The sequence below is a fragment of the Lissotriton vulgaris genome, chromosome 11 (genome assembly GCF_964263255.1).
Source record: "Lissotriton vulgaris chromosome 11, aLisVul1.2, whole genome shotgun sequence".
Lineage (NCBI taxonomy): Eukaryota > Metazoa > Chordata > Amphibia > Caudata > Salamandridae > Lissotriton > Lissotriton vulgaris.
This window is the reverse complement of record NC_141699.1, coordinates 386,466,029-386,493,478: the sequence shown is the minus strand read 5'-3', so window position 1 is coordinate 386,493,478 and position 27,450 is coordinate 386,466,029. Positions and strand designations below refer to the sequence as shown.

Genomic DNA, 27,450 nt, shown 5'->3' with positions numbered 1-27,450 from the left:
TCGATCTTTTTCGCAGAAATCGGAAAGAAGAGGACGGTCAGACCCAGGAGAGCACACCAAGTCCAAAGACAAGGAACCTGCTCAAAGTAAAAAGTTACAATTTCCAAGAAAGAAGGTAGCCAGTATTAAGAGTAATCGAACATGCCGAGAATACTGAGGACACAGTTGAAAAACGGGGAGTGGGCACAGACAATGCTAGACAGCGCAGCAGAAATCAGCATAGCTCGCAAGATCCTGATGAGTCATCTGGAGACAGTGGACACAAATGAATACATTCAAGTAGAAACTGCAGACACCAGAGTTAGCGAACCTCATAAGATATACGAAATAACACTGCGTATAGAGGGTGATAAGACTAGGAAAATAAGGGGTCTATTTTGGGATAAACTCTCAAAAGGCTATGACATCCTGTTAGCTGAAAAAGATTGGCCCCCAGAGTTTGTCAGGGAGTGCCCTCGTGGCGAAGAAATGATTATGCCTGCCTTCTCGAATCACATTTCGATTCACACTAAATATGTGTATGCAAGGAAATAGGCAGTGGCCCAGGCACCAGCATTATATAAAAATCATGTAGGATGGGATGAGGACTCTCCTCCTCACAAAATCCAGTTAAAAAGTAAGGGTGGGCGGCCAGCTACGCTCCGTGAACGGAGTGTGCGTAGTGCCGCCTACTCCGCATTTTGCGGAGCGGGCGTAGCCAGGCGGCACTACGCACGCTCCGCAGACGGAGCGTAGCTGGCCGCCACCCGCCTCCCTCCCGCCCTCCCTAAATACTTTCAATTAAAGGAGTCAAATAATTAAAACGCACTTACCTTGCCCGCCGCTGCCCGCCGCGTCCCCGGGGCTCGCTATCTTCCGTCTTCCGTCTTCTTTACTAATGCGCATGCGCGGGCGGCCGCGCATGCACATTTTCTCGTGAGAAATGCGCCTGCACGGCCGCCCGCGCATGCGCATTAGTAAAGAAGACGGAAGACGGAAGGAAGATAGCGAGCCCCGGGGACGCGGCGGGCAGCGGCGGGCAAGGTAAGTGTGTTTTAATTATTTGACTCCTTTAATTGAAAGTATTTAGGGAGGGCGGGTGGCGGGGCTGGCGGCCAGTGGTGTTTGCGTAGTGGGGCTACGCGGAGTGCGGAGGTGGGCGTAGTTTCTCGCCCACTTCGCGTAGCTCCGCGAAGCCCCACTCCGCCAACTCCGCCCAGGGTTATTAAAAAGTCAACCGACTGCCCAAAGGCAGTATCCAATTAAGCAAGAAGCTAAAAAACAAGTCAGGGAGATTTTAGATCAACTTGATACCAGGGGGTGATTGAAACATGCACCTCTCAAATGAGCAATCCTTTGTTTCCTGTCTCCAAACCGGACGATTCATATCGTCTAGTTTTGGATTACAGACACCTAAACTCATGTTGCAAAACATTCGCAGTACAAAATTCGCATAGTGCTGCACTAATGAATAACATAGTTCGTAAAAAATATAAACTGACATTAGACATATCAAATGGTTTCTTTTGTCAAAACATTGCACCAGAAAGCAGATACTTGACCGCTTTCTCAGTAATAGGGTCTCAGAAAAATTTCTGTAGGCTCCCACAGGGATTCAAGAACAGCCCATGACTATTCTCAGCCAGAGTAACAGAGTTACTACAAATGTATGATGATGAGGCATTATCATATGTAGATGATATCTATCTCACAGACGACGACTTAGAGATTCACTTGAAAAGAGTGAACACCATAATACTTGGGTTCGCAGCAGAGGGTTACAAATTCAACTTTAAAAAGTCTCGAATTGCCCATCTGACAGTATTATTTTTAGGATACGAATTGTCAAGTGAAGGAAAAAGCCTAGCGGACAACTTTTTAGAGAAGTGCGCTGTACTCCAAGCACCTAAAACGCTGAAGAACTTACAATCGATTCTAGGTTTCCTGAATTTCGGTAGAACTTACATTCTAAATTATGCGGAGAGGGTTAAACCTCTCTATGAACTAATTAAACCTGATTTTAAACCAATCAACTGGACTAAAAAACACACAGAAATTTTGAGATCACTGCAAACAGACATGTTAGCAAAAACAAAATTAGTCACACGTGACAATACACGCAACCTTGTAATCCGAGTCATCCCAGGAAGATGCGGATTCACGTACCTGACCTCTAATGAGGGAGAAAAGGTACCTATAGCTTACAAATCTCACTTGTACACACAAGCAGAAAAAACATTCAGTCTCACAGAAAATACTGTGAAAGCAATACTAACTGCATTAGCTAATGAAAGGGAACTAGCACACAGCAAAAGGATTAATGTCCTCACAGCGGAATCCGCCTTCGAGACGCTATTCAGCCCAGTAAACCTGTCTACAGTGTCACTGGATCCGAAATGGATACAGTATGTAAATTCTCTTGCTGCGGACGACGTGAAATACTATTTTGCTCCGCAATTCGAAAAACTGAATGATTTAAAATATGAACAAGAATATCCTTTGCCAATCGAAATTCTGCCTCTCCAACAATACTCCTGTATAATCTACACAGACAGATTCATACAGCATTTCAACGTAGAAAATAAATCCTACGATGCAGCCTGCGCGATTGTTAAAGGTCGCTGGCTGTGCGGTAAATTCAGACCAAAAATAACAAAAACTGAATCAGTAAGAAACTGTTCGGCTCAGAGAGCTGAAATCAGATCTTTAAAGGTGACGCTTGAAAATGCAGAACGTGAATTCCCGACACTAATCGTGTGCGATTCGCATTTTTGCGTCAACTCTTACAATAATAAGTTGCAGAGCTGGATTCAAACTGATTTCAATGATGACACAGGTGCCACAATCAAGCATAAAATGCTTTGGAAACAGGTAGTTCTTTTACAGAAAGAACTACAAAAGACTCACGTGATACACACTTTGAGTCATCAACGTGATGGCGTTCACGTTGCAGGGAATTCATTGGCTAATACAGCCACAGCGGAAGCAACTAAACCGGCTTCCGTAGCCACAAAAAAGCGTTCAGAAAAATACATAGACGGGGAAACCACGCTGGCAGTAAAAACGTCCTCAAAAAGCGCAGCTGTGCAGCACTACCAGTGAACTATCCACTCAATTATGCATACGTAATTGATGCAAACTCCGTTCCTTTTGCTCGAATCCCTGGAGTGGGGGATAGAGTAATTCCAAACATGGAACACGGGTTAGGACTAATTACAGCGGCACATGAAGGGCTTGCTTCTGCACATGCTGGCGTTTCCGCAACAATATCACTATTAAAACAGAGATATTGGTGGCCTCGCATGAGAATACAAACTAAGAAATATGTATTAGAATGCGAAATATGCCAAAGAATGAAAGTATCAACAGTAAAACGACTGGCGCAGACTCCCCTTCTCATCTCAGATAAACCATTAGCATGTGTTTACCTGGACCACTGTGGTCCCCTACAAAGGGACGGCAACTATAAATATATCAGGGTCGCAGTGGATTCCTGTACAAGATTCATATGGATGTGGCCCCAGCGCTCGGCTGACGCCAGAACGGTTATAAAAGATCTGCGAGTCTTTATCGGCACATACGCAATTGCCATGTTCCATTCTGACCAGGGTCCTGCTTTCAGCTCTCGAGCTTATAAGGAGGCCATGGCCAGTATGGGCATTGGGTTGCGATACTCTTGTCCATCACACCCCGAAGGGAACAGTGTAGTGGAAAGAAAAAACCGGGACATAAAGCAATCTATAACAGCGAAGGTATTAGGTTCGGGTGATGGGTGGGTCAAACATTTAATAAGTGTCCAGCTCAGTCTAAACAATTTGGCAAGACATTCTCTAAAAGGTTTCAGCCCATATGAACTATTGTTCGGAACTAGAATGCACATTCAGGACTTAGATAGTCAGGTATCAGTGGTAGAAGATAAGAATAAAGACTTTGACATCAAAGATCATTTGGCTGTTTTACAGGACTTGAATGAAACAAGAAAATCCTTAAGCAACATAAAGTTAAAGCAACAGCCAACTACCACTGAAGAGGCACCACCAGCCCCAGCAAGGCCTGTCTGGATTCCAAAGATTGGGGATCTAGTCAGAGAAAAAATAGCGGTGAACAAGAAATTTGGGCCTTCTTACAGAAAAGTAGTACCTGTCTTGGCAATCAACTGAACAAGATCAGTAGTGCTACCGCCCCTTGCTGGTAAAAAGGAGAACAGAGTTGTATCAATTGACCTGGTAAAACCACAAGCATGTGGCCTATAATCAACAGTAGGTCCAGTGGACTCCCGAGAGACAACAGAATACCCAAACTTGCAACAATCCAAGAGGTTCAAACTGAAAGACTAATCACATTCGATAAGCCTGCAGTGCACAGAGAGGGACTATGCAATAATGCCATGGAACTCGTGCCACTTGGAATACAGATTGAATCAGTTTGTCAAGAAACACCAGTCTACAATGATGTGGCGTCAGAAAGTGCTACCGAAAGACAAATTGAAAGAACAATTCCAGCAATTGACAGAACTGCCTCTGGCTACTTCATCAATTTCGACAACTTTTCTGAAGATCAAACCGACCCTGAAGTGATGCCAGAAACAAAGACTTTTAAAGAAAAAGCAACTGAACTCTTTCATCAAATCAAAGAAGTAAATCTGAATGCACCATTGATTGAGCATTGGATAATCTCAGGGGTACTTATACTCCTACTAGGCCTAATTTTAGTTTAAATTTTAGGAAAGTTTATTAAAGTTCAATGGACACAACAAGTCAGAACATCAACCTAGTCCTAAAACCACACAGATCATCCCACGTGAAGAAAAGAGAACTATCAACAGTAAATGTCACAGCCATTCAAATACCCGGGGGGGGGGGGTGGTATGGGACAAAACTGACTATGAAATATATGGTGCGGTCGAAATCCTGAAATATCCTCACCAGTTCAAGGTTTCCTTAAGTGACTTTGTAAAACCAAGTACATTTTCTGATGATTGGGATTTTGAAAGTATTAATAATAACTTTTCTCTTCCCCCCACCCTGCTAACCCTGCACTAACCCTCAGTTCTGGAATTTGATGTCTCACAGCGCCAGGAAACCCACGGTGTCAGTGCGCTTTATAAATCCCATTTAATAATAATAATAATAATGATGTCTGATTTCATGTTGTCAGCTAGATTTACAGAACATGATTATTTACAAGGTTCGTCTAATTATGAACAGATGTACTGCTTCTCACATTACGGTGACCATTACTTGCATAAATCTGCACAACCTAGAAATGTTTTTAAATATAACCAATGGGAACATTGTTCCACTCCACCTAAGAGCAGTTCTAAAACATTCTATGAGAAATTCCAGTACTTCTCAGGGTTTAACACCAGTGATGCAGAAACGTTTTATTATAAACTGTTAGATAAAACAGAATTGAAAACAATGCTGACAAATACTAAATTAATATATTCAGAAGCATTTTATGAAAAAATGATGACATTTGGTTTTGATTTTTGGAAAAATAACATTGAAACAAAAACCATCTGGGGTACAAAAGATTGGCAGGTACAAGGCCTAGAAGCATTATTTCGAGCCTGCATGATCCCAGAACAAATAATGTTCTTAAATGACACAATTCACCAAACAACCTGTCTTGGCCTAGCTAAGATTAAAGACCTTAACAACCCGTCTATTCCAAAGCCAATACCTGATAATGCAACTACAGATATTAAAATAGACGTATCTAAAATTTTACATTTAAACAGAACACATCCTGATTGGAAAAAGTGGTTAATCTGGCCTACTGACACAAATAACTGTCAAGATAGATTCCTGAACAAAACACCAGGGTTAACAATGACCAGACCAGACCCTAGATACTCCCAGAGACAACATCCAGGGATAGTAACAACATACAGTGTAGGAAAGCTGTGCTTTGAATGGCTAGAATCATCCACACTGGCAGAAATTAAGCAACACTTATCTTTACTTAAAGATGGTGCTGATTTGCGTGATTTCATTCTGGGACCACGCAAGCAGCGTCAAAAGCGTTTCATAGCGACCAGTATATATGCGGCTTAAAACAAGGCTTGGAAAGTAACACAAATTGAAACAGCTGAAAAAATACGAGAAATTGATCGTATTAATTTGGAAAAATCACTTTCTGTTGTGGACAATGGGTTAATGACTCTGTCCTCCAGAATATATTCACTGGACAGTATTGTATCATCTGCCATAGATAAAATAGACAAAGACTTGCTAATGTTACAGCATGGCCAGTCACAATTGCGTTCTATTGTACAGTTAGGCTGGACGCTGCAAAATCTTCGTTCAGTCTATGTGCCATGGCGTTTAATCAGCACAACGTCATTGTTTTCCATCTTTAACCTTACTGATAAACAAATCAGCTTGGCACAGAAAGGAGCAGACTATACAATCCTGAGCATCGAAAAACTTGAGAGATTACCATTGACAATGTCAGAAAGTCCTGTCATTGAATGGATAATACACAGGATTATCACAATTCCGATAACAACTTTCCGATTTAAAAATTGCCTTGAATACATACCGACTGGCCAGTATGAACGTTTGGGTAAAGGGTAGCATGGAAATTACCATATACACACACATGCTATAGTGACAGCAACAAAAATGTATTTCTTAGTGGTGAAAACTGCAAACATTCACTAAGCGGTATACTTTTGTGCCAGGGTATTAATTTACAAGGGGCCTGTGAAGGAAATTCAAACAACCTTTCATGCCACCAACATGTCACACCTGCAACGCAGATAGAGCGTTTCTTTAAGCAGCTCTCGAACGGGAGTTACATTCTAATAACGGATCACAGCTGTTGTGGCCTTTTGCCAGGGAAAGCATATCTCGTAACCGTAACTTCCATGGTCAAATGCAGTATGCAAGCATTGTTTCCAAACGGCTCTGGAGACTCCGAGACTCCCATTTGGCCTCGTTTGAATGTCTCTTCTATACGAATTGATACTTTAAGCAGAATGAAGTCTGTGCTTTTGCAGACAACAGTGCCCATCACGTCATCAAAAGAGACGTTTGATCTCCTAGTTGCAAGGACAACATCAGAGATTCATGACCTTTTATCAACAAATTGCCCCGTGCATTTCACAGAAATGCTTAGCCAAATTCTTAACATGTCTAGTGCCATAGGCATCCCAGGCGTATTTAAGGCCATTTTTACGGGACTGTTAACACCATTCAAAGCAATTCTGGGAATCATTCCTAATTTTGTCCATTCAGTCTTTGGCGGCATACCCCTGATTTGGGGACTTGTAGCAGGCATTTTTTTTGACCCTCCTGCTCCGATATGGCAAGCCTAAACTCAGACATGACTCCGACAAGGATGGAAAAAACGATCCTAGCAATACGCTACCGGGACCGCATAACTAGAGTCCTTGGATTGGCCAGGCTGAGAGATCTGAACATGACCTGGTTTCTTTCATTCAGACCTATATGGCAGACCTGCATCTTACCTGTGCTTCGATGTATGTTATGCGGAGATGAGTACGTGTTGGACACCTGTCTTGCACTTCCATCAGCAGTACCAATGGATATCGATACTTTGCTAAGTCCTGTAACGGCTCACGCATTGTGTTGTCCCCAGCGGCTACCAATCCTGATGACGGCATTCGTTGAGACTCCTGTGCTACGACTAGGTGGTAACAGTGGAGCGAGAAACAAAAGCAACATCACCCAGGTACGACCTTCTGTGAGCATTGCTGATCCAGACTTTGATGATAGCAATCATTCCCACACCTGCCAAGTTACAGCACTATCGAACTTGGTCGAACTGTCACCTGATTTTGTAGACCAATTTTTTGAGAGCCTGTCTGATATGATGTTCTCCCCTGAACAGAAACAATAATTTTGAAAAACATTCCGACACACAGCGTTCCCATGAACTCTGAATTCGGCCTTCAGTTTTGATCAACAAAAACTGCTGAAAAGCGTTAGAACTCTATTTCCCCGTTCACCATGAACAATTTTTTTGAATTGAACACTTTTTAAAAATATTTACCTTTTTTCTGGGACGAAATTCTTTGCTTAAAATAGACCTATTCATAAAGAACAGAACTTCTATTTTTAGATAAATCTAGAGACATAATAACTTTACATCAGCCTCTAGCACATTTTACAGCAATGCATTTATATGTGATGAAATTATCTTGCACTTCTTTTCTGTATAAAGAGATATTTCATGTGTAATTTTTCGCAATATCATTCACTGATTACATATGCTATAATTTTGAATGATTTCTATGCTTAAAGACGTACAGTACCAATATTACCATGTATTTCAAATACGTCATTTCAAATGCGAATATGTATTTTGGGGTGGGTAATGTTACACATGCATCTTATTGCTATAGTTTTTAGTAATTTGATGGACATAAATTCGTGGAGTGGGTGTCGCGTTCTAATCTTGGACCCCGATCAATACTGTGACCTTATGCCTCTAGACGGCTATAATCCATTTATACCCCTATAATGGCATAAACGATCAAGAGCAATATTTCAGAAACTCGTCTCTGGCCTAACACGATCAGAGCCACATTTCAGAATCTCTTCCTCTGCAGCTCATTAGAGCAAAAGCCACTATCTAAGATTCCTAGATTACACTCCGAGTTCTTCAACAAGATAAAACTCAGCAACCTGGGAAAGCCCGGCTTGCTATGTTTTGATTAGTAATAGAACTCTAATGAGCACTGAGAGACGATCACTTCCTAGTGACATCTTTATTGACGTCTTATGTCCAAAAACTTACGTCAAACAAGGCACCATTCAGGTATAAATATTACCAACGTTGCCTTAAGCAAGCGCTGCCTCAACGACATCGATGATAGCGATGGTGTGGTGAACACAGGAGCAGAACAGCTGTCCCTTACAAAGCCCAGCAGATACAAGCTGCCCACGGACGCTGCCCCTCCTCCTCCTCGATGCGCTGAGAGAACGCTGTCTTTTCTCTTGCCGAGAAAATCCAGCTCCGGCGTTTCCAGCCTACTCTTGCGAGTGACTGGGATATCGAGTCCTGGAAGGAGATACAAGACCTTCAACATTCTATTCCAGAAGTATGGTGTTGACTAAACCCTTAGAGAGAATTCTTGAAGCAAACCTTGGCAAAACCAACTTAACTAAAACTGCTACTTACTTACTCCCTCCGAAGTATTAGGCTTAGGTCAGGTACACTGGGGTAGGCGTAGTTAGAAGCACCAGTTGAGTACGTTAGCTAAATGTATATATGACTGTATATATTTTATTCATTTTAACCATTGTATGGCTAAGAAACCATACCAATGCTTTTACAGTATTATTTCGCAATCCTCATTTTACTGTACGCACTTTTTATAATAACTAGTCTTGCAATTGTGGCAATTCATTTCTCTTGCGTGAGAAGAAAGACTGTTCAATAAATAATACCTTTTTATTGAAAACGCCCGTCTCTCTGTTCTCTGCATCTTGGTGAAAGTAATCTGCACAACTGACTGAGTAAAATAACTGTCTATTGTTTCACACGACTCTAGAGATTGACTCTTATTCTAAGGAGCAAAGTTGTCATGTTTATGCGGTTGTTGGAAAACTGAATCCCTTCTTGTCTGTACCAGGGAAGCTGATCACTTCCTATTCAGTCAAGAAAGTTTCCAGTGACCTCTGAGCTAGTTGGTAACAAACCCAATTAAGTTTAGCATAGTCAGTAGAGACCTGGAAGACAGCACTTCTACGTCCATACTACTGTTTATGTTATTCCAATGCGCAGGGCCTATAGGGAAAATAGGAACTACACTACAAGTCCTGACATGCCACGGTGTGTGTACTGTGTCTGTGTTTGCTTTTGTGTGTCTATGTGTAATGTTACACATGTGCTGGGTGGATTGTAGGCCATGTGCAGTGTAAAACGTTCCCTACAAAGGATAATGTGATTGTTGCACAAAATGGTGGGGTCACTTCAGATTGTCTTTGCACCCCAGATACCTCATGATTTCCGGGTATAATGGGGAACATACATCTACATCCTTCGAAGCTCATGAGGTCTGCCCAGCAACAGCGCATGATCTGCCCTTGCCTGGTGTGTTGTGCTGGGTGTCGCTTTGCAATAGTGGGAACGGCTCTTTAAAATTTAACTGAACTTGTGACTATCAGAAATACTTTATCAGTTTCGCCTGCTCCCTCCCTTTAATACACATTTTTTCAAAGCACTGCATTGAACTAGCCATGGGTTTTTGAAAAAGCACTGTGCTCGGTACTTACCAACTCATTCCCTGTGATCTGCATCAGCCAAACTGGTGTCTGTTCCTAGATTCAACTGAGGAGGAAGAAGCTAAGAGCTAAGAACCCCTAAGGCCTGGAATGATCTCTGTTTGCATATCAAAGCCCAACATAATTTTTGGGCCTTTAGGAAGGCCCTCAAAACATGTTCTTTGTTACACTCAAACTGTTAGATCTATTTGGTCTCCTTTCCTGAGCTAGCGCCAAGACGCCCTCGGGGGCAAGCGATGGCTCTATAAAAATATCTAACATAACAATACAAAAGGATCAAATGCAAGCATTCAAAGATTCGATCTGCTCAGAGTGGGAAATATTTTTAATTTTAAAGAAAGCCTGTTTGGTTTGTCTTGGCTTCTCGTTGGTGCTTCCAACTTAGAAAAATACTTTCTGAAATCAGCAAATAGTTATAACTTGTCTAGAACTGAAGGAGAAGCTCTACCGAAGCAGCACAGGGGACATTTTCCAGGATTAGAGCTATCTATATCCTTGTTTCTTTCAGGTCTAAGAGAATGCTGGGGACTATATTTGCTGATTGACCTATCCAAGCAGAAGAAGAGAATGCTGTATAGCCCAAAGTGCGGAGATGATGCTAGCCTCTGGCAAAGATGACTAGAGCAAATCCCACCAGACTAAATATTTCAAGGAGATCATTTCATGGACACGAGAGGACCACGAGGCTCGAGGATCTTGCAGATCACTTGCTACAACCAAAGGCACTGAATTTAATGCAAGAGGGTCGCAGACCTTCCAGGACTTTGAGTGTGATGAGGATCCAATGTTCACCGACCTGCCCGGCTAATATTATCTATGTGGAAGTTGGTATTTTCCCACTTTACCCAGGATAGTAGAATAGCATCATGATGACTGAGGCTGATGGCCTTGATTCTGTGACCAATGGTCCCTGGACTACAGCCCTTTTTGTTTCAAAGATGTCATGGTTCATATGTGCGAATGGATCCCAACATTAAACGTCAGTATCCAAGCTATGACTATGAACGAGCAGGTCCAGTGATGCTGCCACCAACCAAAAATCTGAACCAATGCTTGCCATTTTTTAGATCTATGCCCATGCATTTTGGTATTTCCTAGACAACTGCTTTGTGTGCTAATTCCAGTATTACCGAAGTATATTTTGATGATACTGGCTTTGTAACCTGTTAGGATCTCTGATTAGTCTCATGAACTGCTTTGGTACCTCTGAAACCCCTCAAATGGATCCCAGTGATAGAGATAATTGGGCACTTCAAGAACATTGACCCTGTGGCACTTCAGAAGAAGCTCCCATGCAAGCCAGTAGCAAAATCCAAGTTGGTTGAGAGACCCATGTCACCTGGAGCAGCTGTTTATGCATTTTGGTGCATGCTGGGATGAAACCATGTTAATCGTGTGGTCAAATTGAGGGTTCATCGATAAAGTGTAAAGGACGGTCAACCAATTAAAACAACAGGGATGCTTTGTATCATTCTGTCATGCTCTTTTGGCCCACTGACTTAGCACTGTAAACACATTGTAGAATACCAGAGACCCCAAAAGTGTTTGAGACTTTACAATATTCCACAAAATCCTACTAACCTCATAGAACAACACAGGCAACCGGAATCTACATTATATTTGTATACTGCGCCTTGCTGTGTAACCACTCAGTTGATATATGGGGGTCGCAATCGCATCTTGGGCCCAGAACACCAAAGGATCTTCTAGTTTTCGATTTGTAGCTGCTCTTATTTCCTGTGTATAAATGAAAGACCTATTCCTTTTAAAAATGTTACTCTTAAAAGACGCTGAATAGTTGTGGCCCATCATCAAGATTACCCACCATGGATAGTGCGCTCAACCCTGATGATCCAGGACCCAGAGAAAATGTGCCATAGTTCTTCTATGCTGTAGAAGCTCTTACATTGATTGATAGCTGGTCTCACAAGGGCATGATCACCCCTACTTCAACTGACGGATTTGAGGTAGAACCTGACAGTCTTCTTACCTCTGTTAGAGTTCGTCGGCATAGCTATAATCGCAGAGTCTCCCTTGCAGAGCTGTTTGCCGTCCGTGTCGGACACTTTGGTTTTGTAATTCGCATAAAGTTGGAATGTCGCTGAGGCTCCTTCATGGTTAGATGACTTCTCGTCCTTGTCTTCTGTATTTCCCACGCGCTCTGCAAAAATGTGGGAGAGAACAGGCTGCTGTGAGTGAGTATAGGTTGCACAAACGATAAGCTACCATGGAGGTTTTGTCATTGTTTAGTGAGGGAATAATGGCGTGGAACTGGGCAAACGGAGGTGAGGAGGGAGCCAGGGTCAAACCGAGCTTCAGCAACAAAGCCAGAGCTGCTGGGCAAGGACACAAAGGGCAGAGACAGGTGACTGCAGAGGACGGTTGGAAGGGAATGAGTCGTTGCAGATCACACGGAGAGTCTGTGCAGGAGTAGTGGTTTAAGCCTACAGGCCAATTATTTCAAGACTGTCCCAGAAGTACAAGGTTCTTAATTCCACAGTTGTGTTACACATTATACACAGCCCGACCATTTGCCGTCAGTCCTTTCTTTGCTCTTCAAAAAGCCCAGGAAGAAAAGGACATTCATTTTCACTAAATGCGGGTTGGGGGGTTGTGTAAGTTTTAAGAAACCGACGACTTCTGCTAGATATACAAGGGTAACATGGACCCTAATCCAAGCACGGAAAATAAACTGCAGTACACCCAGTGGGGTTGTAAACAAGCACTGGCAAAGCCAAAAGGCTTCTGCAATGCGAGAGCTATTGTCTTTGGCAATGTCTTTTAACCATGCTGTATAGAGGCCCTGCTGCTGTTCAGCATGTCTAAAAGTCATGGGAAAAAGCACTATGATGCGGTCAGTGCTGCTGCATCATAGCATTTTATTGTTGTTGCAGGAGGGGTAGGATACACATAATGGGGGCAAGCTACACAACATGAGTGGGATGGAGGGCGATTGGGGTGAAGGTAAAAAAGTGTTCTGACGTGGCCAGGGGTATCCGCATCATAGCGCTTTGTTTTGTTATGGTGGCTGGGACAATTGGAATGAGGGGCAGCAGATGGGAAACAGGTGGGAGGGAAGAACCCAACATAACAACGGGGAAGGGAGCAGACAGACAGGGGAAAGGCCAAACCAGCAGCGGCTCGTCTACTAGGGTACATGAGCGTCGCCCCCTTTCCAGCAGCGTAAAAAAAAGAACAAAGAAAATGATAATAAACTGTGGTTTGTTATCATTTTATTTTGTTTCCCAGATTCTTGGAGTGGGGCCAGGGGGATAACAGGCACCCATGGGAGTCGGTTTGCACAGTTATCACTGTGCATGAGGGTTTCGTCGGCCGCCTCAGGCAGGCCAAACAGCCAATCGCACGGAAGCTCTCTCCAACCCAGCTGCTTTGCCAGGTAGGAGATACCAAACACAGACTTCCAATCTTCCTGGGAGCACAAATCATGGGCGCTCAGGCCAATCCTGAAGCTGCTCTCATGCATAAGCGCAACTTCAGGATTGGCCGCAGGGGTTTCTGGGAGCCTGTGCCTGCAGTGGAGCCACAAAAGGAGCAGAAGACCGCCAATGAGGCAGGCGGCAGGTAAGTTCTTTTTTCTGTTAACCTTTTTTTGTTGTCGTGCCCCCCACCCTCCCACCCCGCCACTCTCCTCTGACACCGGCCGCTACTGGTGGGTGTGTGGAGAGGGTGAAACATGTGTGTTGTGAAAGTAGAAGGCAAAAGAAGAAACAAGGATGGGGATATGGGGGACGGCTTGAAATCATAAGCACTCATATGGAGTGCTTGAACCCCAAAAAAGATGGGGACATGACACATGCATGCCATGAAGAATATGAGCGATGCAAATTAGAGCAACACTGAAGCTAAGTAAGTTATGGAGGGGCTGTAAGCCCAATGTGTGTAAAGAAAATGTATCCAAGAGACAGCGCAGCGCGTGCGCTGTCTAGCTGAGACCTAATAATGGAACAGGAATGCTACCCAGAAAAATATGCAGATTGCATGGAAAAGTTTCCACCAATGTGATTTTTCTGGGCAGGGGAGTGATTAGTTGAGGTGTGAGTCCAGAACATTGGATTGTGTTCTGGGAATATTTTTGGGGTTTTATCAGGATGAGTAATGTGCTCTTGCCATGGGTGGACCATGGACATTGGGTGGGCCATTGGCATTGGCTAGGCCATTGGCATTGGCTGGTTGGCTTCCATAAGGGCACTGATGAGCTGTAAAAAAGAGAATGGGATGCTTTCCAGAGGATTTCCCAGTGACTAGGTAGTGTTAGAGAAAGTATTTCTATTCATCATTCTTGGGTCACTCACCAAAGGCTTGGTGCTACCTGCCCCCCCGTGAAGCAATAGTGGGGACCAGGAGGAGCAGAAGAAAGGAGCAGAGGGGCAAATTATGAACATTATGTGAAAACAAAACAAAAATCCATCATTTTAACTTGCAGCAGAATTTCACTGTTACTTAGTGTAGTAACTGTGGCAAATTTGTTGCCTGGCAACAGGGTTCATTTCTGTCAACTGTGGACCTCGTTGGATCCAAGTCAACCTGCAGCCATTCAGGAGCAGTGGCACGCAAGAACTGGAAACGGCAACAGGTCTCCTTTTGAGAATATTGCCTCTGTTATTGCCTGTTGTTCCAGCTGGACAGCATGGGCATTGTAAACTTTGAGAATGATTTGTAGCCATGCTGTATAGCAACATGACTAAAAATAATAATAAAAACGAACTATGATGCATCCAGCGCTAATGCACTTTTGATTTTGGAGCGGAGTGGCATTGTGTGTAGTGGAGTAGAGTGACTGTGTGTCATGGAATGGAGTGGAAATGTGGGGTGAAGTGTGGAATTATGTGGCATGACGTGGAATTATGTGGTGTGGATACGAATTATGTGATGTAGTATGGAATTGTGTGGCATGAAATTGTATGACATGGAATTGTGCAGTGGTAAGTGGAGTGGAATGAAAGGGCATGGAATAAAATATGTGGCATGGAGTAGAATTAATTGGCATGGCATGGAATTATGAGGTGTGAAATTTTGTTGCATGGCTTGAAATTGTGTGGCCTGGTATTGGGAGATTGTGTTGCATGGAATACAATTCTGTGGGGTTGCATTATGTAGTGTAGGGTGGAATTATATTAGGCAGGCATGAATTGTGTGGCGTGCCATGGAATTGTGCTACGTTGATTAGCGTGGAATTATGTGGCATGCAGTGGAGTTGAATGAAATATGTGGTATGGAGTGGAATTATGTGATGAGTTCAATTAAGTGGTGTGAAATTGTGTGGTGTTGAGTAAAGTGGAATTAGCTGTTGTGGAGTGGAGTGGAATTATGTGGCATGTAGTGGAATTATGTGGAATGTAGTGGAATTATGTAACGGAGCAAAATGATGTGTCACACAGTGGAATTATGTGGAGTGGATTTTATGTAGTGGATTCGAATAATGTGGCATTGGATTACATGCCATGTAGTGAAAGTATGTGGCAAGGTGTTGAATTATTTGGCATTGGATTGTGTGGTATGGAATTGTGCGGTGTGGAGTAGAATTGTGTGAGGTGGAGTGCAATTGTGTGGAGTGGAATTAAGAGACATGGATTGCAATTATGTGACGTGGTTTGGAATCAGTGGTGTGGTGTGGAATTATGTGTTATGGTATGGAGTTATGTGAGATGGAGTAGAATTTTTTGGTGTGGAATTGTGTAGTTGGGCATGAAATTATGTTTTACAACGTGGAATTTCTTGGTGTGGAATTATGCTAGGTTGAAAGGAGAGGAATAATGTTGACTGAAATTATGTGGCATGGAGTGGAGTTATGTGGTGTGGAATTGTGTGGCATGGAATAATGTGGGTTGGTGCAGAGTGGAATTATGTAGCGTGGTGTGGAATTATGTGGTGTGGAATTGTGTGGCATGGCATTGTTTTTATTTTTTATTGGAGTGGAATTATGTGGCGTGAAATAATGAAGCCTGGAATTGTGTGGTATGGAATAGTGTGGCATGGAATTGTGTGGCATTGAGTGGAGTGGAATTATGTGTCATGGAGAGGAATTATGTGGTGTGGAAAGGATTGGAAATCTGTGGAGTAGAACTATGTGGCATGGAATTATGTGATGTAGAATTATGTGTCATGAGTTGAATTATGTGGCATTGAATTGTGTGGTATGGAATTGTGTGGTGTGCAGTAGAATTTTATGATGTGGAGTGCAATTGTGTGGAGTGGAATTATGAGAAATGGAATGCAATTGTGTGACGTTATTTGGAATCAGTAGTGTGGTTTGGAATAATGTGGTATGGTATGGAATTATGTGAGATAGAGTAGAATTATTTGGTGTGGAATTGTGTAGCTGGGTGTGAAATTGGGTGGTAGGACGTGCAATTGTGTGGTGTGGAATTATGCTTTGTTGAAAGGAGAATAATAATGTTGAGTGGAATTATGTGGTCTGAAATTGAGTGGCATGGCATGGAATTATGTGGGGTGGCGCAGAGTGGAATTATGTAGCATGGAGTGGAATTATGTGGTGTGGAATTGTGTGGCATGGCATTGTGTTTTTTTATTTGAGTGGAAATATGTGGCTTGAAATAATGCAGCATGGAATTGTGTGGTGTGGAATAGTGTGGCATTGAATTGTGTGGCATTGAGTGGAGTGGAATTATGTGTCATGGAGAGAAATTATGTGGTGTGGAGTGGATTGGAAATATGTGTAGTGGAATTATCTGGCGTGGGAATATGTGATGTGGAATTATGTGGCATGGAGTTGAATGATGTGGTGTAGAATTATTATTATTATTAACATTTGTTAGGCGCAAAATGAATCATCCCCAAGAAGATTTCTTGGCACCAAAATATTGGAAGAGCCGAGGGGAGACAATTGATTAGTGACTGAACATTCAGATTTTAAGACTAATTTTAAAATGCCCTATGGTGGGGCAAGCGCTATGTCGTCTGGTAACTTGTTCCAGTGGGAGGGAGAAAGATGCAAACATGAATGACCTCCCATTCTGATTTTATTGATCCTCCTAGGGCACAACAAAATTGAGTGGCATGGGCTGGAATTGTGTGTGGAGGAGTGCAATTGGGTGGAGTTTAATTGTGTGGTGTGGAGTGGAATTATGTGGTGTGAAGTGGAATTATGTGGTGTGAAGTGAAATTGTGTGGCATTGAGTGGAGTGGAATTATGTGTCATGGAGAGGAATTATGTGGTGTGGAAAGGATTGAAAATCTGTGGAGTAGAACTATGTGGCATGGAATTATGTGATGTAGAATTATGTGTCATGAGTTGATTTATGTGGCATTGAATTGTGTGGTATGGAATTGTGTGGTGTGCAGTAGAATTTTATGATGTGGAGTGCAATTGTGTGGAGTGGAATTATAAGAAATGGAATGCAACTGTGTGACGTTATTTGGGATCAGTAGTGTGGTGTGGAATAATGTGGTATGGTATGGAATTATGTGAGATAGAGTAGAATTATTTGGTATGGAATTTTGTAGCTGGGTGTGAAATTGGGTGGCAGGACGTGCAATTGTGTGGTGTGGAATTATGCTTTGTTGAAAGGAGAATAATAATGTTGAATGGAATTATGTGGTGTGAAATTGAGTGGCATGGCATGGAATTATGTGGGGTGGCGCAGAGTGGAATTATGTAGCATGGAGTGGAATTATGTGGTGTGGAATTGTGTGGCATGGCATTGTGTTTTTTATTTGAGTGGAAATATGTGGCTTGAAATAATGCAGCATGGAATTGTGTGGTGTGGAATAGTGTGGCATTGAATTGTGTGGCATTGAGTGGAGTGGAATTATGTGTCATGAGGAGAAATTATGTGGTGTGGAGTGGATTGGAAATATGTGTAGTGGAATTATCTGGCGTGGGAATATGTGATGTGGAATGGAGTTGAATGATGTGGTGTAGAATTATTATTATTATTAACATTTGTTAGGCGCAAAATGAATCATCCCCAAGAAGATCTCTTGGCACCAAAATATTAGAAGAGCCGAGGGGAGACAACTGATTAGTGACTGAACATTCGGATTTTAAGACTAATTTTAAAATGCCCTAAGGTGGGGCAAGCGCTATGTCGTCTGGTAACTTGTTCCAGTGGGAGGGAGAAAGATGAGAAAATGAACGACCTCCCATTCTGATTTTATTGATCCTCCTAGGCGACAACAAAATGAGTGGCATGGGCTGGAATTGTGTGTGGAGGAGTGCAATTGGGTGGAGTTTAATTGTGTGGTGTGGAGTGGAATTATGTGGTGTGATTAGGAATTATGTGGTGTGAAGTGGAATTGTGTGGCATTTAGTGGACTTGTGTGGAGTGCAATGGAGTGTCAATATATGGCGTGGAGTGGAATTATGTGGTCTTGACTGGATTAGAAATATGTGGAGTTGAAATATGTGGCATGGAGTTGAATTATGCGGCGTGGAATGCTATGACACAGAACTAAATTATGTGTCACAGAATTGAGCAGTGTGGAATGCACGTACAGTGCAATTATGTGATATCGAGTGCACTTGTGTAATGTAGATAGGAGTCGAATTATGTGACATGGAATTGTGTGGCATGATATTGTGTGGCATTGAGTGGCGTGGAATTATGTGGTGTGGAGTATATGAGACATATGTGAAGTGGAATTATGTGGCATAGAGTGGAATTATGTAATGTGGGATTATGTAGCATGGAATTTTGGTGTGTTGTGTGGAATTGTGTGGTGTGGAAGTGGAATTGTGAGACATGGAATTTTGCGGGAGTGCAATTGTTAGATATGGAGTGCAGTTGTGTGCTGTGGAATGACATTTTGTGGAGTGGAATTATGAGGTATGGAGTGGAATTCTGTGAAGTGGTGTGGAACTATATGGCATGGAGTAGAAATATGTGGCATGGAATTGAGTGGCATGATGTGGAATTGTGTGGCATGGAGTAGAATTGTATTGCATTGAGTGGCGTTGAATTATGCGGTTGGGACTGGAGTGGAATTATGTGGATTGGATTTATGTGGCATGGGGATGGAGTGGAATTATGTGGCCTTTAGTGTAATCAAGTGACGTAGAGTGGAATTATGTGCCATGGACGGAATTGTGTGACGAGGGATTGTGAAATGTGGAATTGTTCGATGTGTAGTGGAATTGTGTGATGTGGAATTGCTGGGCGTGGAATTGTGTGGAGTGGAATGGTGTGAGTGAAATTGTGTACAGATGGAACAATAGAAAGCAAAGAATACCCACATAGTTTTGGAAACACTCAGGAAGAGAGGACAAAGGCAATAAATATAAGTAGTCAAATTAAACAGCATGTGGTGAAAAGAAGAGTGTTTGTTTATAAAGAAAACGTGTTTGTGGAAACTTGCTCAGACTTGAGTCATGGGCATAATACTTCTGACATTTGCAACCATTGCTAATGATCCGAAGTCAATGTGTCTGCTTGGAATGTGGCTTCGACATCTTGGAAACACAGGCAGTGGCGTGTGATGTGTGAAATATACTTGTGTGTGTTAAGTAAATGACAGAAGGCATGGTTTTAAATACAGGTATTCTGGCTATCACAAATGAGAAGAGATGAATATAAAAATGTTTGCGCTTTCAAAGTACGTACATTCTAAATAGCCATCCAGGTACATGGTTTTTAAAATAGGGCAACGTGTTGGATGTTTTAGCCAAAGTGGCAGTGTAAGTACCTTTCTTACAATTGGGTAACAGTTAGAGAAATTAGTCACATGGCCAGTTGATGGTGTGTGTGCTAATGTTTAAAGTAAAGACTGAAAGGAGTGGGGAGGATGGCAGGGGCAGAAACACGGAAAAGTGGTGGGTGGGGGAAGGAAGAAGAAATAGTACCTGAATAGCTTGAGTGGTGGACGCACTGTAATTAAAATGAATCAAACTGTGCTAAGTGATCAGGGCCGGCTTTATGGCAGTGCGACTGGTGCGACCGCACTGGGCGATGACCTACCTGGAGAGGTTGCGCTCAACCTTGGGGGGGGGGGGTGCTGTGCTTAGCAATAATTTATGATTTTAAAACACCTTCTGAAGAATTCCTTGTGCACCCAGCTTTCTGGCAGCAACAAAAAAAGTCAGTACAACTCTTGGGATTAATGTTCCTTTTAGAGAGAGAGTCCAGAGATTTCTCTAGTAGCATAAAGTAGCACAGAGGGTTAAAATGCATGCTGCAAAGAACAGGTATGGTGCAGATCCCAAATCTGTCTTTTGTATGGACAGCAGAGTGGATTGTTGCTTTTGACGCAGAGATCCTTGTGTTACCGCAGTACATAAGATAAATCACTAATATAGAACAATGACTGTCACAAACTGTCATCAAACAGCAGAAAGTGCACAGTACATAAGATAAATCACTAATATAGAACAATGACTGCCACAAACTGTCATCGAACAGCAGAAAGTGCACAGTACATAAGATAAATCACTAATATAGAACAATGACTGTCACAAACTGTCATCAAACAGCAGAAAGTGCACAGTACATAAGATAAATCCCTAATATAGAACAATGACTGTCACAAACTGTCATCAAAGAGCAGCAAGTGGGAGGTGGCTCACTGGGGTTTTTCATCTGTACTGTGAGCCTCGGTGTGTTATTCTCTTGGCTGTAACATGTCTCATTCAATTACAGCCTCTATGGTTGTGCTCATACTGCAGACTCAAAGGGGCTCATTTACAAGCCCCTTGCGCCACTGGTGTATCACTTTTAATATGGGAAAACCTGATGTACCGGTATCGCAAGGGGCTTGTAAATAAGCCCCAAAGTGTTGTTTGGTGGAAGAGTCTTCTGGAAACTTACCTTCCTCTCCATTAGCATTTTGTTTTTTGCTTCGCATTTTAGCATGCCAAGAAGACATTCTTTCTTCACTGGACACCATGACTTTTTGGTCCCAACCAGGCGAATGTGCATCTGGGTTTCGGGGCGCGGGCCTTGAAGAGCTTATATACCAGGTACGCTTTGCAACAAGATCTGAAAATGAGGATATGGTATGATATTTAAGGTATGAATGCATAGGACAGACACGTTATAAAGGGCCATGGTAAAGTTTATTCTTTTTAGTTCATGGGTGTATGGTGGTACAAAACCAAGGTGTGAGGACCCAATATGAAAAATAATTATTAGAAGAAACTCACCTCTCAACTCAAACCTCTTCAGCATGTCTATGAGGGTCCTCGCTCTCGGCGTGAAGACTATCTCCTTCCTCACAATCATCCTCAGGTACATGTAGGGTGGCACTGGGTAGGAGAAGTTGAGATGGTTTCTGCTTACTTGGGAAGAGCTGCCTCCACTCTGGTGGTACATGCACGACCACTGCTGCAAAGGTTCCTATTGTGGGTGAAGAGAAGAGATTACCAGCTAGAGTCCGTTAGTGTAGCCAATGGTTGAGTGGTCTTTTACCACAGATTTTGACTCTCATAAACTGATAGTGGTCGGGCATAACCACTCACAATGTAATCATTTTATCATATGTGAAAGGATGAAAAGCTGAGTTGAAGCTGCTAGAATTCCAACTTGTGCCCTGCAGATTGTATCTTTTATCATGGTAACATATCAGGGGCGACTAGCACGTATGTGCACCGGAGGGAGGGGGGGTGCTGGCAGGCAACTAAGTGGTAGGTGGGTGGGTGCATGCATGCGGGTAAGGCGAGTGGCAAATAATAAAAATAAAATTAACTTGCCTTGCCTGCTGCACGTCATGCAGAGTATGTTGTGTCTCCTCTTAGCGCCACCGAGACTCTGCTCGGGCTATTTTAATGTAACCCACATCTATATTCGGATTTTTAGGTTTTGCCTAGCAAATGCGTACGAAGTACGCATGCGCTAGGATAACCTTATGTTTTTCTCTGTGGGGTCGGGTATCCGCCCCCTCCTCCCATTGGCTAGCTCCATAAATGGAGGCTAGCCATTGTGAGAGGGCTCTGTCCGTCAATCCCGGACCAGATTCGGGGGCGTTCCCGAGAATTTTTCTCTTTTGGCTACGTCAGCCGAAAGCCTGTTCTCGTCAACGCCCCCGAATCTGGTCCGGCATTGAGCCGGCACCCGCCTTCCTGCTCGAGTGGGCGTGGTCGCCTTTCCCGCCCCCTCTCCCGCCCCTGGAAATAGGGGACGCATATACAACTAGACCTATTTCATTAACTAGGCAAAACCTAAAAAACCACAGGTATGCAAATAGCCACGTGCATATGACTAAAGGAAGTTTTTTCATTGAGATGTGGGCTGTCCGTCATTTTGGACCGGATTTTCGCTTTTGGCCCCATGTCATGCGGCGGTGGGCCATTCCGAGGCCGACCGCCGCCGGAAGAAGTCTTCCTCTGGTAAGTGCTTGCTGCGTCTCATGTCGTCTGTGCCGTTCCGCCCCCCCCCCCCCACCCCTCCCACTGTCCGTGGCTCTTTGTTTTTTCAACTTCATGTAATTCTGTGCAAAATCAGTTCGTCTTCTCGTGCCTACCAAAATGAATATGTCCTTGTAATGTAACTGGTACTCATGTCGTCCCTCCTCCCGCTGTCCGTGTCTTTGTTCGCCCCCCCCTCCCCCCTCTTGACTCCCGCTGTCCGTGTCTTTGGTCGGCCCCCCCGACTCCCGCTGTGTGTGTACCCGTCCCCGCTGCGAGATTTAACCCCCTCTTGACGAGATTTAACCCCCTCTGGGCCGGTCTTCCAGGCGTGGGCGGTCCAGACTCTCCTATAGTGCACGCCAGGGTCTGATGCGGGGGGGTCCACAGAGCCAGCTCCTAGAGGCCTCTCAGCCCGCTCTGGGCACTGGATCTGAAGCCCGGTCTCGGGACCCCTGCCCCCGCACAGCAGCCTCGTGTCAGCGCCATCCTTCCCTTCATAGCTCCTCGCGGGGTGACCAGCCTTTCCATCCCCAGGCGCTACATTCCGTAAACACAGGAGCGGGATATATGGCTCCCTGAAGACCACCTTTGCGCTGTCCTGTCACACCCCCCCTCCCCTAATACCAGGGTACGGGGGCGTGCCCGCGCACACTTCATTCATGCTGGGCCCCTCAAGGCGCTTGTTCCTTTCGAGGTGCCCCACGCATGAGACCCCTACTGTCTGGGCCCTGCCCCCACGCACTTTATAGCGGGGGGGAGGTTTAGAACTACAGGTTCCAGCATCCTTCGCGCTTCGGGCTGAGAAGCCAGGAGTGGCAGAGAAGCGAGCTCGAGGCGACGGCAGTGATGCTGCAGGGGCAGCAAACTGGGGGCGCTGTATGTAGCCAGGCCGGAGACAGCTGGGGGGTCTGACTGCAGCCGCCTCAGATGAGACCGGCCCGAGAGGCCGCTGGCAGCCCGGCTGAGTCTGCAGACTCTGAACCGCACAGGTGCTCGGGGTTGGCCAGGGTCACAGGTGAGTCAATGTGTCCCGCTCGTTGTTTGTCCTGAATTTTAACCTTTTGCTCTGAATTTCCAGTCAGTGCTCCCAATCTGCCTTCTTGCCAGGTGGTCTCCTTCGGCATACACTGGAAAGCTTAATATGTATTTTGTAAGATTGTTAACTTTTTTTCAATCTCACAATATGACCCGAGTGTGCCTTTGTGGAACGTGCTTTGAATACGGACAACGACACTGCTGTGCTCATCTTATTCAACATCTGCGTCACAGAGCACAATACAGACTTCAGGGCATTTACCAAAACTCGACAAAAATAAGTTAGGGGCATACATTCTTTTTGCTTAGTCATGATTAGATGACTTCCAGCTGTGTTGCTTCGTGAGGAAGATATTTTGGCGATAGCACGCTCAGATAGTCCTCAGATGACTGCTCGGGATACTGTTTACAACCTTCCCTTACTGACTAAATACCAATACAGCAGACCAGGCCTTAGCACGACATGAACAACTTAATTTCCAACTGCTGCCTTCGATAAAGCCGTCTCTCTGTGAAAAAACATACGTTAACAAAAATCATCTTGACTATGGAATAAATATACATCTGAAGGTGCAGACTGGGATGTGTCAAAGACGGAGGGCCAGCATTCTACAGCTTTGAAGACTCGCAGCTACTTTCATAATGAAAGACAGAACCTCCACCGGTGGACCAAACCAGCACTGGCTAAGCCAATCGGTCTGGCATTGGCTGCAAGACTTTGCCTATGTCAATGCTTGTTATCTTTTTTCCTCCCCGCTCCTTCTAACGGCCGTCGAGGTACTTCAGTATCCCTGCTGTTATTCTGCCCCCCCCCCCTTTGTACCTGGGGGGCCAGGAAGGCGGAGGCTACTTCATCACCAAGGACATTAGGCCAGAATTAGCCAGACGTCCTTTTCCTGTCCTCTTGCAGCCTGTCCACTCCCAGCCTGTTCTCTCCCAGCCTGCCCTCTCCCAGTTGCCCTCTCCCAGCCTGCCCTCTCCCAGCCTGCCCTCTCCCAGCCTGCCCTCTCACAGCCTGCCCACTCCCAGCCTGCCCTCTCGCAGCCTGCCCTCTTGCAGCCTGCCCACTCCCGGCCTGCCCTCTCCCGGCCTGCCCTCTCCCGGCCTGCCCTCTCCCGGCCTGTCCTCTCCCGGCCTGTCCTCTCCCGGCCTGTCCTCTCCCGGCCTGCCCACTCCCAGCCTGTTCTCTCCCAGCCTGTTCTCTTCCAGCCTGCCCTTTCCCAGCCTGTCCCCTCCCTGCCCTTTCCCAGCCTGTCCTCTCCCAGCCTGTCCACTTCCAGCCTGCCCTTTCCCAGCCTTTCCCCTCCACGCCCTTTCCCAGCCTGTCCACTTCCAGCCTGCCCTCTCCCAACCTGCCCTCTCCCAGCCTGTCCCCTCCCTGCCCTCTCCCAGCCTGTCCCCTCCCTGCCCTCTCCCAGCCTGTCCTCTCCCTGCCTGTTGTCGTGTCCCGGCGGCAGCAGGCAGCAGGCAGGAGCGTGCACTGCGTCCCCGAAGTAACAGCCCTAAAGCAAGCAAGAAGTACGCCCCCCTCCCAACAATCCCTGTTAGGTAGTGGAAACTGTCCAAACTGGGGTGCAGACAGCCCCTCTCACCTTTCGGCCAGGTACCACTGCACCAGCCGCACTACTTCCCTGCTGACCGTTCTCCACTTCAGCCCCGTCTAAATTACAATTCCTGCTTGTGACCCTTTTGCCTGCTTGTGCTTGTTTTCATGACCCTGTTGCCTGCTTGTGCCTCTGTGTGCCCCTGTTGCCTGCTTGTGCCTCCGTGTGCCCCTGTTGCCTGCTTGTGTCTCCTTTTTCGTGCCCCTGTCGCCTGCTTGTGCCTCCGTTTTTGTGCCCCTGTTGCCTGCTTGTGCCTCAGTTTTCGTGACCTTGTTGCCTGCTTGTGCCTCCGTAAGTGCCCCTGTTGCCTGCTTGTGCCTCCGTGTGCCCCTGTTGCCTGCTTGTGCCTCCGTGTGTCCCTGTTGCCTGCTTGTGCCTCCGTGTGCCCCTGTTGCCTGCTTGTGCCTCTGTGTGCCCCTGTTGCCTGCTTGTGCCTCCGTGTGCCCCTGTTGCCTGCTTGTGCCTCCGTGTGCCCCTGTTGCCTGTTTGTGCCTCCGTGTGCCCCTGTTGCCTGCTTGTGCCTCCATGTGCCCCTGTTGCCTGCTTGTGCTGTGTGGGTGTGTGTGGAAGGCTTTGTGTGGGTGTGTGTGGAGGGCTCTGCGTGGCTGTGTGTGTGGGAAGCTTTGTGTGGCTGTGTGTGTGGGAAGCTTTGTGTGGCTGTGTGTGTGGGAAGCTTTGTGTGGCTGTGTGTGTGGGGAGCTCTGTGTGGCTGTGTGTGTGGGGGGCTCTGTGTGGCTGTGTGTGGGGGGGGCTCTGTGTGGCTGTGTGTGTGGGGGGCTTTGTGTGGGTGTGTGTGTGAGGGGGCTCTGTGTGTGTTTGTGTGTGTCATTTGCGAGAGATAAAGCTAGTGGCATTGTAAATGACAATGCCATTTATTTATGTTAAAAAAAACATAAATTAAAATAATGTCAAGAGCAATGCCAATAGCTCTAACTTTAACAAAGGCAAAACCATTGCATTGTAAATGATTGTTTTACTTTAACATCACCACACGCCTGCACTGCCATTAACAAGGTTTTACTTTCAGTTTCAATCGTCCCGCTGCAGCGTCGACTTTTAACTTCCCTGCTGTGCTAACCTTGCAGCGTTTTGTCCCGCCTCTCACGACTTTAACCTAACCACCGGTCAACATGCGCAGCCACTTGGAATGATCAGCGTCGCATACTTTCACCTAATTACAGGGCTCCATTAGTCGCTCTTTCAACATGCACACGTAGGCGCTTTAATTGATTAGCGTTGCCATGGGCATAAGTGGGTTAATGAACTTCACTGCACGGCTCCCCAGTCGCCCCTTAAACAAGTCCCCTGAGACTAATGGCAACATTAAGAATATGATTATAGGGGGGAGGAGCCAAGATGGCGACTGAGACGGACGCGTAGGCTCCCGGCTCCGCAAGCCTTTGTCTCCCGCAACGATATCCTGACCCTCATCCTGTGATAGCGCGGCAGCGGGACGACTGTGAAAGTGCGCTGTTGTTGTTCGCGTTCCTCCGATGTCCCTGCCTGCCTGATAGCCGGAGATATTGATAGGATTGTTTGACGACCTTTCTAGCCCTGGAACTGGGACCTTTGTTATCGTACACCGCCGGATGCTGCTGGAGCGACGTCGGAAGGTCGAGCCGGGGCGGAGCTGGCATTCTGAAACACGCCACCTGCTGCAAGGGAAATAGACAGACCCTTATGCGGACTGTATACATCGGCCAAGTGGGAGCTCACTCTGCTACTTTCTCTTTGTGGAACGCTGAAGGTGAGCTGCGCTGCGCTGACCCCATTCCGGCACTTGCCTGGTGATCGTGGCTCACCCCCGAGTTTGCCCCCGCCTTGAGCCGAAAAGGGGGAGACTCTCACTGTGGGTCGCCCATTGCTAGCGTGTCCGGACTAAACCAGCAGCTTGGACTCTAGCCTCTCAGTGCCGGCTTCGCCCATACATTCTTGTGAATCCCCTGACGGGGTGGCAATGGCGGCTGGCTCTTTGGTTGTGAGGGTGGGTGATACCTCGACTCAAGACTGGGTCGCCCCGCATGGACTTGAGCAGTGTGTTGGACCGTGTGTCACATCTCGTAACGCGGAGATGTTGGAACAACAGCCTGTGTTAACCTATGGTACTGTTCTTGCCGCTCTTGCCGATTTGAGATCCGAATGGCGAGAGGGCTCCCGAGTGCTGGGTAAGAAGCTTGACGATGCCGCACTTGCATTGGGATGTGCGCCACTAGCCTGTTTTCAACACTGCACTGATTTGCCTCCACTGATTCCT

At 45.4% G+C, this 27,450-nt stretch overlaps 1 protein-coding gene across 1 annotated transcript in view; it reads right to left on the bottom strand.

The window, feature by feature from the left end:
- The window catches only part of LOC147679834 (uncharacterized), a 104,874-nt gene that overhangs the window by 55,332 nt on the left and 22,092 nt on the right, over nt 1-27,450 (bottom strand). The window contains exons 3-5 of the mRNA XM_086943390.1: nt 21,355-21,547; nt 21,020-21,190; nt 12,229-12,399 (exon numbers count right to left, since the gene is read on the bottom strand). Coding sequence (XP_086799516.1) covers nt 12,229-12,399; nt 21,020-21,190; nt 21,355-21,547 — 535 coding nt within the window. The remainder of the gene's footprint in view (nt 1-12,228; nt 12,400-21,019; nt 21,191-21,354; nt 21,548-27,450) is intronic.